Source organism: Pteropus medius, unplaced genomic scaffold (genome assembly GCF_902729225.1).
Source record: "Pteropus medius unplaced genomic scaffold, Ma_sr-lr_union100, whole genome shotgun sequence".
In the NCBI taxonomy this organism is placed as follows: domain Eukaryota; kingdom Metazoa; phylum Chordata; class Mammalia; order Chiroptera; family Pteropodidae; genus Pteropus; species Pteropus medius.
Genome location: NW_024354550.1, coordinates 2,484,089 through 2,498,999, shown reverse-complemented (window position 1 = coordinate 2,498,999; position 14,911 = coordinate 2,484,089). Strand labels below are relative to the sequence as shown.

At 31.2% G+C, this 14,911-nt stretch overlaps 1 protein-coding gene across 9 annotated transcripts in view; it reads left to right on the top strand.

The window, feature by feature from the left end:
• The window catches only part of USP25 (ubiquitin specific peptidase 25), a 111,602-nt gene that overhangs the window by 33,164 nt on the left and 63,527 nt on the right, over positions 1-14,911 (top strand). For 8 of the 9 annotated variants that reach the window (XM_039855101.1, XM_039855098.1, XM_039855099.1 and 5 more), the window contains 2 exons: positions 3,941-4,064; positions 12,396-12,558. In XM_039855101.1, the coding sequence (XP_039711035.1) occupies positions 3,941-4,064; positions 12,396-12,558 (287 nt within the window). The remainder of the gene's footprint in view (positions 1-3,940; positions 4,065-12,395; positions 12,559-14,911) is intronic. The other variant, XM_039855105.1, reaches the window with a different exon arrangement.

Genomic DNA, 14,911 nt, shown 5'->3' with positions numbered 1-14,911 from the left:
TTTTGCTTGAAAATTCCATATTGATCATTGGCAACAAATACTCTTATTTGTTCTCCAAGTGACAGGCTCACTTTGTTTATTTTTGAGAAAATGTCTGCCAAATACTAAAGTATGAATAATCATAGTTTGCAGTTTGTCATTGCTTTTTCAAGTAAAAATAGTGTTCCATGAAAAAAGTCAGCTAGTTCAGTTTGCACCTCAAGCATTGCATTGGTATTCGTATTTTTAGCAACAGCATACTTTGGATATAGAGCAGAAGTACTACCTATTTTTGTTACATAGTATTAAAGAACATGTAAATCAAGTTTTCAATTTAATAAAATTAATTTCCTCCTTTTTATCAAGGATTTAAGAGAAAATGACTTTTTTTACTAGTAAGCATGCACAGTTATGAGTAATACAGTGAATTGTACACTCAACTTGGTGTTCCTGCCTTGATCAGTGCTAAGATACTGCAGTTTCAGGCACTCTTGTTTTGCATCATCAGTGCAAATATGATAACAGTAGAATAGGCAAGTAACATGTTTTATTATAAGAATATCAAGTATTATAATGAGAATTATTTTTTTACTTAAGGAACCCGCTTCTGTCAGGATCCTGGGGATCCACAGGGATCTATGAACCACGCTTGGAGAACTGCTAGTATGGAGGAAAGACCACTTGATTTAATAGTTAAAAGACTTAAATTGAAGCCTGTCTACCATTCTTTATTCTTATATTAGACTGTTTCTTAGAACTTTAGTTACCCTATTTATGAAATAGGGTTAAAACATCTCTCCTTGTCATTTGCTTTATGTTGTTTTAGTTATAATTGAAAAATTATGAAGATCTCTAAGTTGTTGCTATTTCTGAATGAGTTTTTTCCTCTATCTAGTTTAGTTTACTTGTCAATCATTCATGAGACAGTAAACACTCCAGATACTTTCAAAGAAGAAAGGTTTTACTTATTTTTAATTTTTTAAATTTAAGTATAGTTGTTATACAATTTATCTTGGTTATATTAATTTCAAGTATACAATATAATGATTTGACATTTTAATACCTTACAATGTGATCACTCCGCTAATTCTAGTAATTGTCTGTCACCATGTAAACTTAACGCAATATTATTGACTATATTCCCCTACCCCTTTTCACCTATCCTTCACCCCTCCCTTCTGGTAACCATCTCTTTGGTCTCTGTTTCTATGTCTGTTTTTGTTTTGTTTGTTTTGTTCTGTTTTTAAAATCTGCATGTAAGTGAAACCATACGTTTTTCTTTCTATTTCTAACTTATTTGACTTAACCTAATACTTTCTAGATCCATCCGTGTTGTTGTGAATGGCAAGATTTCATTTTTTTTATTGCTGTGTAACATTCCATTGTATATATGTACCACATCTTCTTTATCCAGTGATCTATCAGTGGACAACTAGGTTGCTTTCATATCTTGTCTATTGTAAATAATGCTTCAGTGAACACAGGGTGCATACATCTTTTTGAATTAGTGTTTTTGTTTTTGTTTTGGATAAATGTCTAGAAATGAAATTGAAGGGTCGTGTGTGTGTGTGTTTATTTTTTTTTAGTTTTTCGAGGAGTCTCCATACCATAGGGGCCGCATCAGTTTGCATTCCCATCAACTTTGCACAAGGGTTCCCTTTTCTCCACATTCTCACCAACATGTTATTTGTTGACTTTCTGTTAATATTCACTCTGACTGGTACGAGGTGGTATCCCATGGTTTAAATTTAAAACAGGATTCACAAATCACTGGAAGGGCTGGTGGAAGAATCTGTAGCTTGGCCTTCTGAAATGACTTCCAGATTTTCACAGGACTGGTCAGTCAAGGAAGCTACTCCCTCTGCCACAGTCAGGAAGGTAGTGAATCAGGAGGCTGCCACTGAGACTCCTGATTCAAGAACATACATCTGTAGCTGTAGCCCAGGGACTAAGCAGCCAGGATTAGGTAACTGCCACTGAGCTGTGCCTAGACATTCAAATGCAGAGTCTAATTGCCACTTCCCTGTCTTTTGACATCCCTGAAACTGGAAAATGGACACTGGGATGCTACCGTGGAACAACCCTCATTTGTTCAATCATGTTGGAGAAAACAGCCAACAGCAGCAGGATAATCGCTTCCTCCTCACTTTTACTTTCCAAATCTCATATTAATGCATCCACTTGGTAGACTCTAAATTTTATTCAGAGCTTTAACCAAGAAATCAAGAACATAGATTTGTTTTCTACTTTCAAACTTCTGTAGTTGAAGAAAACCTTCTAGGAGGATGAGAGAATCGAGTCTGAGGGCTAATTGATTATATCCCCCAAATCTGTTTTTCTGCTGCTTTGTGCTTTTCAAATTATTTCCCGTACTTTCATTATTGTTTTACTCACCTAAGTTATAGTCATTATTTAATGACCATGATAATTCTCATTTTATGAGGCCGTTTCATGCCTCTCTAGTCCTAGCTGTGCGTCTTCATCAATATTTGAGTTGTGCTGAAAGGCTACACCCAGGTGACACCCATCTACAGCTGTGGTCTAGGTGGACTTAGAGTTTGTAAGCCAGACTTAGGAAACCTTTGGTCTGCTGGTGTGTGTAGACAAGCTCTATCATTTCAGTTACCTTGTTTGTTCCACATTTTATTTGATGGAACACCTTCCATGGCTAACTATTATTTCTAATATTCTTGTAAAGTACTGTTTGGAGAAAGAAGTGTGGATAACAGTAGAAGAAGAATTTTTTTGAAACTGTCATATATATTATTTCTTGCTCATTAAGTATAGGATTTCTTTTCTAGTATCTTTATAAAACCTTGTAGCTAGAAGGTAAAATGCAGGTACCTTATCTCCCACTCCCTACCCATTTTATTTGTTTCTCTCTGATAAAATTTCAGGATTACACAAAAAAAATAATTTTAACATGTCTCAAATACAAATAAAATCAATATAAAACTTGTCCAAAATATCAATAAGCATAATTCCAACCACACAAAAATAAGGTAATAACAGTTATACTTCTTTTCTCTTTCTCATAATATTGTGTTGTAATCTTCTACTTAGCAACATATTATAGTTTCTGTTATTTAAATGATAATAATAATATTACTGGCATCTTTTGGGTTAAAGAAATTGACCAGTTTGTATTGGGGAATTGGATTAAAAAGTGGTTTTTCTGAAAATGGTTATAGTTATAGCCTTTATTCTTTGGAAAAAAGAATTCTTATAGCATCAAGACTATTTTCTTTTGTTAAAAAAGAAAACTCACTTATTTGTATATTTCTTTTTGTGAAATGAAATCCTTTTTTAAAAAATTAAAAAACTGCATGTTTATTAAATAATTCAGAGGGTACAGAAGTTTTTAATATAGAAATAAAAGATCCTTACATTTTCTCCTCCCACAACCCTCTTCAAAATTAACCACTGTTAATAGTTTGGTACATACTTCCAGACATTAAAAAATATATAAGTAAACATATACATGTAGTTGATTAGTTTCTAAAAACATAATTTTGAGAGCTCAGTTGTTAAATTATTATACTTTGGTAGATAATGTCTAAGGAGTAGTATGGATGAACTGTAGTGTATTTGGGTTAACTTTGGAAAGCATAAATATAATTGTTTAATTATGTCGATTTCAATTTTTGTTAATAAATAAATTTTTTTAGCATTTTTTTCTGCTCATTAGTTTTTAATCAGAGACTTCATGGTAAATATTGAAATTCCTCTGCAGTGAAAAATATGCTGTATTGCTTTAGGTATAATTTAGAGAAAAACATTAAATTTTGAAGTATAACCAATTTACAGTGGTTTTGCATTCTCTTCAGAGAGGCTCTTACACAGAATTAAGTTGGTGCTGACTTTGATTTGAAAGCATATATTGAGTATAAAATCTCCATGATAAGAATTACCTTTCATTTGTTTGACTTTTGATTTTGAGAAAGATAGTTTTGCTTTTCAGATGTGATTGATCTCACTGGAGATGATAAAGATGATCTTCAGAGAGCAATTGCCTTGAGTTTGGCGGAATCAAACAGGGCATTCAGGGAGACTGGAATAACTGATGAGGAGCAAGCCATTAGCAGGTAAAAACATAATTTGTATAAAGTAGATATAAGTACTATTTATAAATAGAAATAATAATTGGCTTTAATTTCAAAACACACAAAGATATACTTTGTTATTCTAAATAAACTATTAATATACTTCAGTATTGTTTTTATATTTTATGTAACCAAAAATTTCATATTGTAGTTCCAGTTGCATTTGAGGCTTAATAGATTTTTAGGATTTTGAAATGGCATTATGTGTCATTAAATTCGGGTGTATATTTTAATATTTCTTTGATTTTTTCCTTTCTGCCCCTGTTTCTTTTTGCCTACATTGTCCAATTCAATTTATAGTCATTTATATTAGATGTCAGTAAAACTATTCTGTAAAGGACCTATAGTAAATATTTTAGGCTTTGTTGGCTATATGGTTGCTGTCACAATTACCCACTCTGGTGGTGTAGTGCAAAAGCAGCTACAGATGATACTTAATTTAATGAGTATGGCGGTGTTCCAATAAAGCTTTATTTATCAAAACAGGCTGCCAGCTATATTTGCTCATGACCCATAGTTTGCCAACCTCTGATCTATAATATGATAGTATATTTACAGGGTTTTTTTTAATCGGCAAGATCCCAAGATGTGTGATAGAAAGCATCTTTTGATTTTAGTTTGAAACAGTTTGGTCCACTAGAGGATTAAATAAATAAATTTTATCACAAAACAATATTGATTTTAAAAAAAAAATTTAAATTATAATCTTCTAAACAACTCTTTAGGAACTCATTAGTAACTCTTACTGAAGAAGAAATTTTATCTCTTAAGAGGTTAAACGATTTGCCAAAGGCACACAGGTTGGTAGCAAACTGTACCAGCTTTCTCAGATATTATCCCTGGGCACAATATCAGTAGTATACTTCTTAGTAATCCGAAATTACTGTACGTTAGGAGATGTCTTAAAATTCTTTGTTTAATAAAGGTACATAATTTTTTTTAGTAATATTTTGAAGTGTCTACTACTTTGGAAAGTACCTTGTAAGACGTTGTATTAAGATAGAAGGACTTGATTAAAATTCATAACCTCTTTATTTGTGGCTAATATTATTTAATGCCAGTAATTTAAATGAAAACCAAAAATGTATAGGCTGTTTTTAGACATTTTAGTTAGGCTTATTTTGTGAAGGATTTGGAGAAATTATAAAATTAGTTTTGTCTTAAAAAATAGATTGGAAAGAAATAACTATCTTGAATAATTATATGTGTTGATAATACTTAAGCTTTGATGAGGAATGTTTTAAACATGATATATATGAGTTGGATTTCATATTTGAGGGGATTGATCTATTATATGAAAAAGATTATAAAATCGAATATATGCTGCAATACAGATATTTTAGAAAGCAAATGTTTGTTTTTGTTTATATGAATTTATATTAGAATACAAATTAAAAAATCTGAAAGCTTATATACCAAACAGTATAAGCAGTTTCATATTATATTTTCTAATTTTAAAACGATATGTACTAATTAGACAATGAAAGGTAAAAATAACTTAAAAATTAGAGGATTAAGATTATTCCTAACGTGTTAAGTTCAATGTATATGTTATATATTGTTTTAGATACTCATTTTTGTCCTAATGAGAAAAAAAATCTCTTAAGATAATGCTCTTTTTTATTCTTGGTCCTTTAATTTCTAATGTACTTTTAAAATAGTAAATATTTTATAAATATTTTTATTATAGATTACAGAGATTTGGCATAGTGTAAGTTTACATAAAATTGTACTCTGTAGAACTAAAAAGTTGTTAATTTACTGTTGCAAAATATAATTTTTTCTTGGTGTGTATAGGTTTTATAATTAACATTAAAAAAGTTAAGTGCAAAATGTGCAGTTAATAAGCATGTATTTAAATCATACGTTTACAGCTGAAATCTATGTCACTTTATTGATCCAATAAATCTTCACTTGGGAATTTAGTTTTAAAAGATTAGATTTGTGTTGTCTCTAAGTCCTGGCAAAATCAAAAATACATTCTCTGTCTAGGAAGGTGTCTTTATCTATAGCTTCAAAGAATCCTCTTCAGTAACTTTTGAATCTATACAATCCCCACCAGTAAAAATTACCAAACATACTTAGAAAAAAGTTATCATGAGAATCAGCAAAAATGCACCCATTTGTTTAAATATTGTGATTGAAAGAACTGTGCTTTAGCTTTTAAAGGAAATAAATGCTTGAAAATATGACCTAGCACATGTGAAAAAGAACTGAAAATATCTTTTGGAAATAAAAATTAGAATTACTAAAGTAAAAAAAAAAAGTTTAATAACAGGTTGGATATAGCTAAAGAACATATAAGTAGACTGGAAGATATATAAGAAGAAATTTTTAGCTATAACAGATAGCTAAAAAGATGGAAAAAAGTTAAAACATGAAAAATGAAGTAAGTCTAACATACGTTAATTGATACTATAGAAGAAGAGAAAGTGGGTCAGAGGCAAAACTTGAAGTAATCACTGAGAATTTTCAAAAGTGAAAAAAATAACCTGTAGTTTCATGACGACCAACAAATCTCAATTAGGAAAATTAAAAGAAACCAACACTTAGATTCATTATAATGATACTGAATCTGACAATGATGTACTTTTTATCTATAAATAAAGTTGAAAAGATGAAACAGATTAGTTTCAAGGGCCATGCAGGCCACTTTCTCTTTATTTTACCCTTATTGTCAGCTATGGTCAGAGTTTGCTGATCAGTCTTGAAAAAGTGTCAACAACTGTGAGGTACCACTGATAATCTTAAGAACAGTTGGAGTGGGCAGGGATCGAGGTGATCAAAGGTCCGATGTGGTCAGTCGGCCAAAAGTAGGCAGGAGCTACAACCCATACAATGTGGCCTCCCTCACTGTGAGAAAAACTTTTGGCAGGAGTCATATGTCCGGACATGCAGTGGTAGCCCCTGTGTCAGAAACATAGAATCCCTTAATTTGGACTCAATGATTGTGGACATGTGCCATGATGAATATGATAGATTATAGCAATGGTGGTGACCTGGACAGTGCAAGCTTGATAAGTCCTCTCATTGGATACAGGCACTATTATATATCACAATAACAAAAATTAAAAAGACTGTTAATACCAGGTGTTAATGAGCATGTACCACAACTAGGACTATCATACTGATGGTAGGAATGTGTAATGGTATAACCACTTTGGAAAACTGGTAATTTCTAATGAATTTCAACATATACTATGCTAGGTCTTAGCATTTCCATGCCTAGGTGTAGACCATTGAGAAAGGAGTGCATAGCAGCTTTATTGATAATAACTAAAAACTGTAAGCAACCAAATATCCATAAGAGCAGAATAGTAAACAGTGGTGGTATATTCACTCAACGGATTACTAAATAATATAATGGAAAAAATTTTCCTAGGACTTGCAAGAATGTGGAGGAATCCTCAAAGCAACATGTCGAGTGAAAGAAACTTGACATAGAAAAATAACTGCCATGTGATTTGATTTATATGATGTTTAAGGACAGGCAAAACTAACTTATAGTGATAGAAGTCAAAATAGTGATTATTGGAAAGATGGAAAAGACACTGCTGACTGAAAAAAGGCATGAGAAAATTTTCTGGAATAATGGAAATTTTCTATTTCTTGATCTGGGTGATAGTCACATGAGTGTGTATACATATGTAAAAAAAACACTCAGCTGTGTATTTAGGATTTGTGTATCTTATTATATGTAAATTATCCCTCAATAAAGTACTATTACAAAAAAGAATATATTTAGCAATGTTGATTGATAATATAAAAAAATTATATTTCTATATATTAGAAAGAATAAGAAGGTGAGATTTTAAAAAGCTATTATTTATAACACATAACATTTTTAAAGACCAGGAATAAATTTAATAAGAAATATACAAGAACTTCCATGAAGAAAATTATTAAATATCATTGAGACACATCAATGAATATTTAATAATTGGAAATATAGTTCATAATTGGAAGAATGAACATTGTAAAACTGGTCAGTTCTCCTTAAATCAACTTATAGGTTTAGTGTGATCCAATCAAAATACCAATAGTTTTTTTTTTTTTAAGAAAGTCAACATGATGATCTCTACCTCTCTCCCTTCCTCCCTCCCTCCCTTTTTTTCCTTCCTTTCTCCCACCCTCATTTTCCCTTCCCTTCTCTTCCCTTCCTTTCTCTTCCTTCCTCCCCTCCCTCCTCCTCCCTTCCTCCCTCGTTTCTTTCCTTCCTTCCTTTTGGCTGATCTATACAGCTTAAATGAAATGGATGTTTTTCAGTATGATGCTTCCCCAAATGGACTTAGATGATCTGAATGAAATGTTTTCAACATTACTGCTATAATTCAATTTAAATAACAGTATGGAACAAATAAAACTAGCCAACAACAGCAACAAAAGAAACCACAATAAGTACCATAAAATTTTAATAGGAAAGTGAACACTTACTTAAATAGGGGCTTTAAACATTCAGTATAATGTGTGAAAGAGAGACAGCAAAACATTTTGTCATCTTTCTATGTTACTGAATACCATGGTTATGACCAGCGTTGGGAAGATAAGAAAGCATGTGCAGTGTAGTGGGGGCTGGCTTTTGATTTGTGGTTTTTGGGGTTGCCTCTCGACATGCTACATTTCTGTATAAGCTATTTCTAGATCTGTTTGAGATTTTCAGTGCTTATTTAACTTTTTCTTCTCTCTCTACTGGCAACCTTAATACCTGGAATGTAGCTATTGTATACTCTATACTTAAAAACCTGAGTAATATCACTGGCTTTAATTTGATGAGGCTAAGGAAGGAACCTTTATGTAAAACTTAGCTTTATAGAAAGTTTATATTCATTATGCCAGTACTGGACTGTAGAAGGGAGCAAGGGCTTGGGAATAAAGTAGCATTTGCTTAAAAAAAAAAAAAAGGCAAAGTAACAGCATCTAATATGTTAATCATCTATTTACTTTAACACTTGTTTAGGCTCTGTTATTTTTCATGTATGCTCTAGGGGTGAAACAAATCTGTGTTTCTACCTTCTAGATGCTGAGGAGAGACTGATTAACAAATATTTTTGGTGCACTGTGATAGATGTGTTAATAAAGTCCTCTAGAAGCCAGGAGATAGGAGCGGGGAACCTACTGAAGCATGTTTTAAGTCCCTGGTGGTACTAAACTGAAAGTGTATAATCTCTAAACCAAAGGGATTATAAAGTCATGGCCTTCTTTCATCTACCATCTTTTAGTACCATAATTCTACCATATGGTGTGGTTTAAGACCATTATAATAAACTTATTTCTTTAAAAACCATACTTTTATTATAATGAATGATGATATCTACCATATGACTGAATTGAATTACATGAATATTTAATTTTTTATGTATGTGTATACACATATATATGTGTGTATATATGTACATATATATACCCCAAATATAAATATGGTTTAAGAAAGAAATACGTATTCTTTTATTTTTATATTTTAGATGATTTTCAGGAGCAATGAATGTGTATCTCTTGAGGGCTCATCAGTTATTATAGTTTGTACCTTATTTTACCTGTGTAAAGAAAGTTATGTAGGAATGCTGGGAAGATCGTCTCTTCAGTTTATATCTTTCACTTTCTTTTCCCTCCAAATTCCCGTGTGGAATAATAGTAATACAAACAGTGCAGTCAAGCTGCTTCATCCTAGAAAATACATTTGAAGCCATACATTCTCCCAAAGTCCTGTGGGGGAGAGAGTATACAAGGGAACTGAAAAGCTTTCATTATCTCATCACATTAAAGTCATGTTTACATTACATTATTTGTACGTGTACATACAAACTAAGAAGTGTATTTTTTTTTTTTTTAGTTGGGAGGGAAGCAAAAGAGAAGGGTGAAGGAATTGACTATATGAAAACATTAAAAAAAAAAAATTCTAGGTTTTAGTGATCTTAACCAGATCTGGAATAAGAATATCATTTATCTCAGGGTAGTCTAGATAAGATTTGAGTTGGGATGTTGACACTTAGGGGGAACAAGAGCCCTAGTTTTACTCAATCTGATCTTGAGGTTGAATATTTTTTTTATTATTTCATGTGACATATATGGGTTTTAATTTTTGCAGATTGGGTGTATTTTGTAGAAATTGAGTATTCTTGTTTTCCATAACTAATGTCTGTGACACATTGCCTAGTCATTATAAACGTGATCTGGCCTGTTGGCATTATTAAGAAGGGTTAGTTTTTATTAATATTTTATTATAATTAGTGGTTAAATATGTATAATGGTACAGATTAAACTACCAAGAGATTCAGGATAAAGTGTAATTCTCCTAGACCTTTGTCTAGTTTATATTTTAAGAGTATGCTCTAGATCTTCTTTTTAAGTGGTTTTGTACATGCCCAGCTACCTGTACAATTTCTGGATGTCTCTTCTTTATCTTGTATGTGACCACTGGTGCTAATTCTTCTTTCCTGTTTGTAATATTGCTGCTATTTTTCCCAGAACTCATTTCTTATTTTAGTTCATTCATTTCTAATTACGAAGATGGAAATAAAGTTTCTTTATTTATACTTCTATATACATATACATACAGATTTTTCAAAAGAAACACTACTATTTATACAAGTCAATAAAAAATTACATATACTTTCTCATATACAGCAGTCATTTGTGTTATATTTACCTTTTATATACTATGCATTAACTTTTTTTTGAGCATAAACTAGTTGCCTTGTATAAATAATAATCAATTTGTTCTAATTGATTATTATTACTGTGTTATATTATGCTGTACTATGTAACTTGAGCGATAAGAAGTCTCAATTGGCTCTTTGATTTGTTGTCTCCCCTTATGTTCTTGCAGACTTGTTTCTGATAACAGTGGGATGTTCTAGATTAATTCTGAATTTCTTCTACCTCAATTCATCTAATTAAATACCTTCCAAAGCCTTCTGGTACCTTTTAGTGGTAAATATTTAGTGGAAAAAAGCCTCTAGAGGCTGGAGTTGCATTCGAGAGTTGATTATTAGGCAAAGAGTGCTGCTAATGTCGGATCACTCTTAAAAGTGACAGAAGTGTAAACTGTTCACTTTTAAATATATAAGTTAACTTTGATCTTTACATTTTAACATATCATGTTGTTACCTGTTTTTTTTTTTTAAGTATGTGGTATACTGATTCCCAAAAAAAGACTTTATTCTATATTGACATAAGTTATTTTAAGTAATGATAACTTAGAATCTTAATGCATTGTATCTAATGTCATGTTGTAAATACTGCTGTTAGAGATAAAGGAATCATTATTTTTTCCCCATAATTAAGGAATATAGCTATATTATTTTGACATTAATCTGATAGGGCAAAATCTTTAGGATAAAGATGGTATAGCATGGATGAAATTTTCTCAATAAGCCAGAAAGTTGGAAAAATCATTCTTATTGAGGTTTTTCGTAATTAACACTCAGCGGGTTAAGACACCTGAATATTCTTTATACTTATTTAGAATAGTAACACGTCTTGATCCAACAATATGCTTGTTTAGTTTACATGTGGGAATTAGGATTTTCTAGCATGTTGCAAGAAAACATCATTAAGCAAGGTAGCATTACTCTTGCCGTGTTTAGATATATTTAAGATAATCTGTAGGTGAGTTTATTTTGAAGAGGTTGATCTTTTATTATTCTGATATGTAGGTATTTATTTCACTAATTTTTTTCCCTAGGCAAATATTTTGGGTGAAGAAGTGACCACATAAATATTCTATTCCTTTAGCCGTCATAAAGTCATAGATATCTAGTAGTGAAAAGAACACTAGAATTTACCTTTTTTTTTTTTATTAAAAAACAAATTAATGGTCAGAGGTATTAAAGTACAGTTTGTTCAGCTTTTAATATTTTCTTGATGATTCAAAGTTATCATTATAAAAAACAGTCATTTTTTTCTATTGTAAATATGTACTTTAAATACAGTGATTTCTCAGAAATTTACCTAGGTGCTATATTCCTGGTACTAAACCTCTAATTTGTTGAAACAAAATTTAACGTACCTTCTATTATAAATATTATCTTTGTGTTTGAAATTTCCTTTTTCTTAGGGGGAAAAAAAGCTGTATGTCTTACAATCTGTTGGTCTTGCCACTGCTGTTTTTTGTTTTTGTTTTTGTTTTTGTTTTTGTTTTTGTTTTTTAAATTAACCTCTACTTGAGTAAAGATAGCTTTAAATGTTACTTCCCCAAATACATTATCCAGAGCTTAAGTAATCAAAATCCTTAGTTTATGGTATGCTGTTTCCTAGAGTACAGGACTAAGTTAATACTGTTTTTTCTTCATCATTTTCTTCCCATCGCCTAAGAGTTCTTGAAGCCAGCATAGCAGAAAACAAAGCATGTTTAAAGAGGACACCTACGGAAGTTTGGAGGGATTCTCGAAACCCTTATGATAGAAAAAGGCAGGACAAAGCTCCTGTTGGTCTAAAGAATGTTGGCAATACTTGCTGGTTTAGTGCTGTTATTCAGGTAAGGATGTTTATGCAGATCTTATTTGGTGGGCATGATTGCAATGGAAAGTGGGTCGGCTCTATGTTTCTTTTTAAGTTGAGTACGTGAAACATAATTGCAGGCCAGGTTTTGATAGGCCTTTCTGTCTAAAGAACTAGTTTGGAGATGGCAGCATTCCCTAACCTCTGTTCCTCACTCACAGCATGAAGTTTTAACAATAGAGCAGTGCCTACATCTTTTTTCAGATTATTTGGAATTAATTTCTTATTTGAAACTAATTTCTCCTGTCCCCACCCCCCCCACCGCCATTAGGAATTATTGTCAGAGTAGAAAGAAAATATTTCTGTATGTATTTCCCTGCAAATTTAGGGAAGGATATAACCAAGATATGAATTCAGAACTAGATTTTTTTGTGAGTCAGATCAGACTTATTTATATATAATAGAAAATATTTTCTGTAGAATTATATTCACTTAGATACTACTTTTAACATAAGGAGCCATTTTATTTGAGGAGGGCATAGATTAATAATACATTTTCCTTCTAACTTGCAAAGGCTTTCACGAAATGTTTCTTGAGCCCCTTATTCTAAAATGAAAAATAATTACATGCATAGATATCCCTTCTCTTTTGAATTTTGACAGTTTTCTTTTTTTTAACTCTCTTATGTGATGTGATTATTGTCAAACTATTTACTGTGCTTAGACATTGACAATGTTACCTATCATATTACTAAACCTTAAAAGTCTCCTTAAATAAAACAATCTATGAATAATAACGTGCCCTTAAGTTTTATTACCCATTTAGGAAAATTAAAATTTTGTTAATTTTCTAATACAGTTGAATTGTAGCTTATTATTTAGTGTCCCTGATAAGTACTTTTTAAATCATTGGATGTGTATGCCATTTCTTTTTGTATTCACAATATCTCTTCATTTTTTATCTTTCCAAATCTGTATGTGTGACAGTGTAAACTTTCATATGATAATTAAAACAACTAAATGGTTAGTTCATTTTCTACAGGGTTGATAATTGTGTTTTCTAGGCAATTAATATGTAATTTTAACTTTTTCTGTACTTCATTGGTATAATTTTTGACCCCCTCCCCCTTTGATTGGCACATAATACCATACAATTTGATTTCCTTTGGTTTTCTGGATTTATGCCTCACTCTTTAATAATCTATGATACATATTAATTAGTAATTATGCTATGTTATTGTTTTCCAGACCATTAAAATGTTATGGAATACCTGGATTAACATAAATCTGTAATAATATCTTTGTTCCTAGCCTTGATTATGCATTAATTATTTGCTTACATGCCAGTAGTATCTAAAATTTTATTTGCTATTTTAGAGTCTCTTAGATCTTCTTAAAAGACTCTCTGGCTTTACCTTATTTGCACTATTAGTAAAGGTTTTTGCATTTCATTGTCAAATCTAAATTTCATAATTTAAACATTATTTTAAAATATGAAGCACAGTGTTAAGGTTGTGATCTGAGTGTTCATGAATATGCTCTGCTGCCTGTATTTGGACAAACAGATGTTATTTCTGCACTATTCTGACCAATAAATGAAGCTCATTGATTAGAAGCTTCTCTTATAAAACTGTAAGAAGAAAGCACTTACAAATAATCAGTAGTTGTTATTTAGAATAGGTGCTCTTTATTTCTCCATACAGTATTGTAAGAAAGACCCATTTGAAATAATTAATAGATTTGGGGATAACTACTTTTTGCTTTTATAGGATAAACTTTCAGTATCTTAGTTCAAATTTGAAAGATATGTCCACCTATTTCTACTTTAAGTGGTATTTTGACCTTAGCTTTTGTTTTCATTTTAAATTTTTGCTGTTTTTTGGTTGGGACAGGGAAGGGACTGGACAAAATTGCTTGTCTTTTTTAACATTTGAAGTGATTTACTAATTTTAAACTTTATCTTATATTAGTGCTGCTTAACTTGGTAGCATGGCTTTACTTACTACACTCCTAACATAAGCAAGTATAGGGCACTTGGAATTATTTATTTTTTCTTTTGGAGAAATCTAGACATCTAGAAGCAACTTCTAACCTTGAAAAAATTGGGTTATAATGAAGTATTGAAATAGTGACTTTTGGAGGTCTAAAAAAACATTTAACTTCAGATTTTGGAAAATTTGGGGTAGGAAGCACACTTCGTCTAAAGATCGCTTCAAATTTCATTTTTTACTGTAATTTTAAAGTCCATTCTATTCTAAGTAGCTTTTCATTTTCACCATACTCATAAATCATGTAATTCCAGGTTGATTAAATATATAAGCATCCTGAGAGCAGAGAACACATCTTCTAGGTTATTCTGTATCAGAATATAGTAGTGTCTGACACTTTAG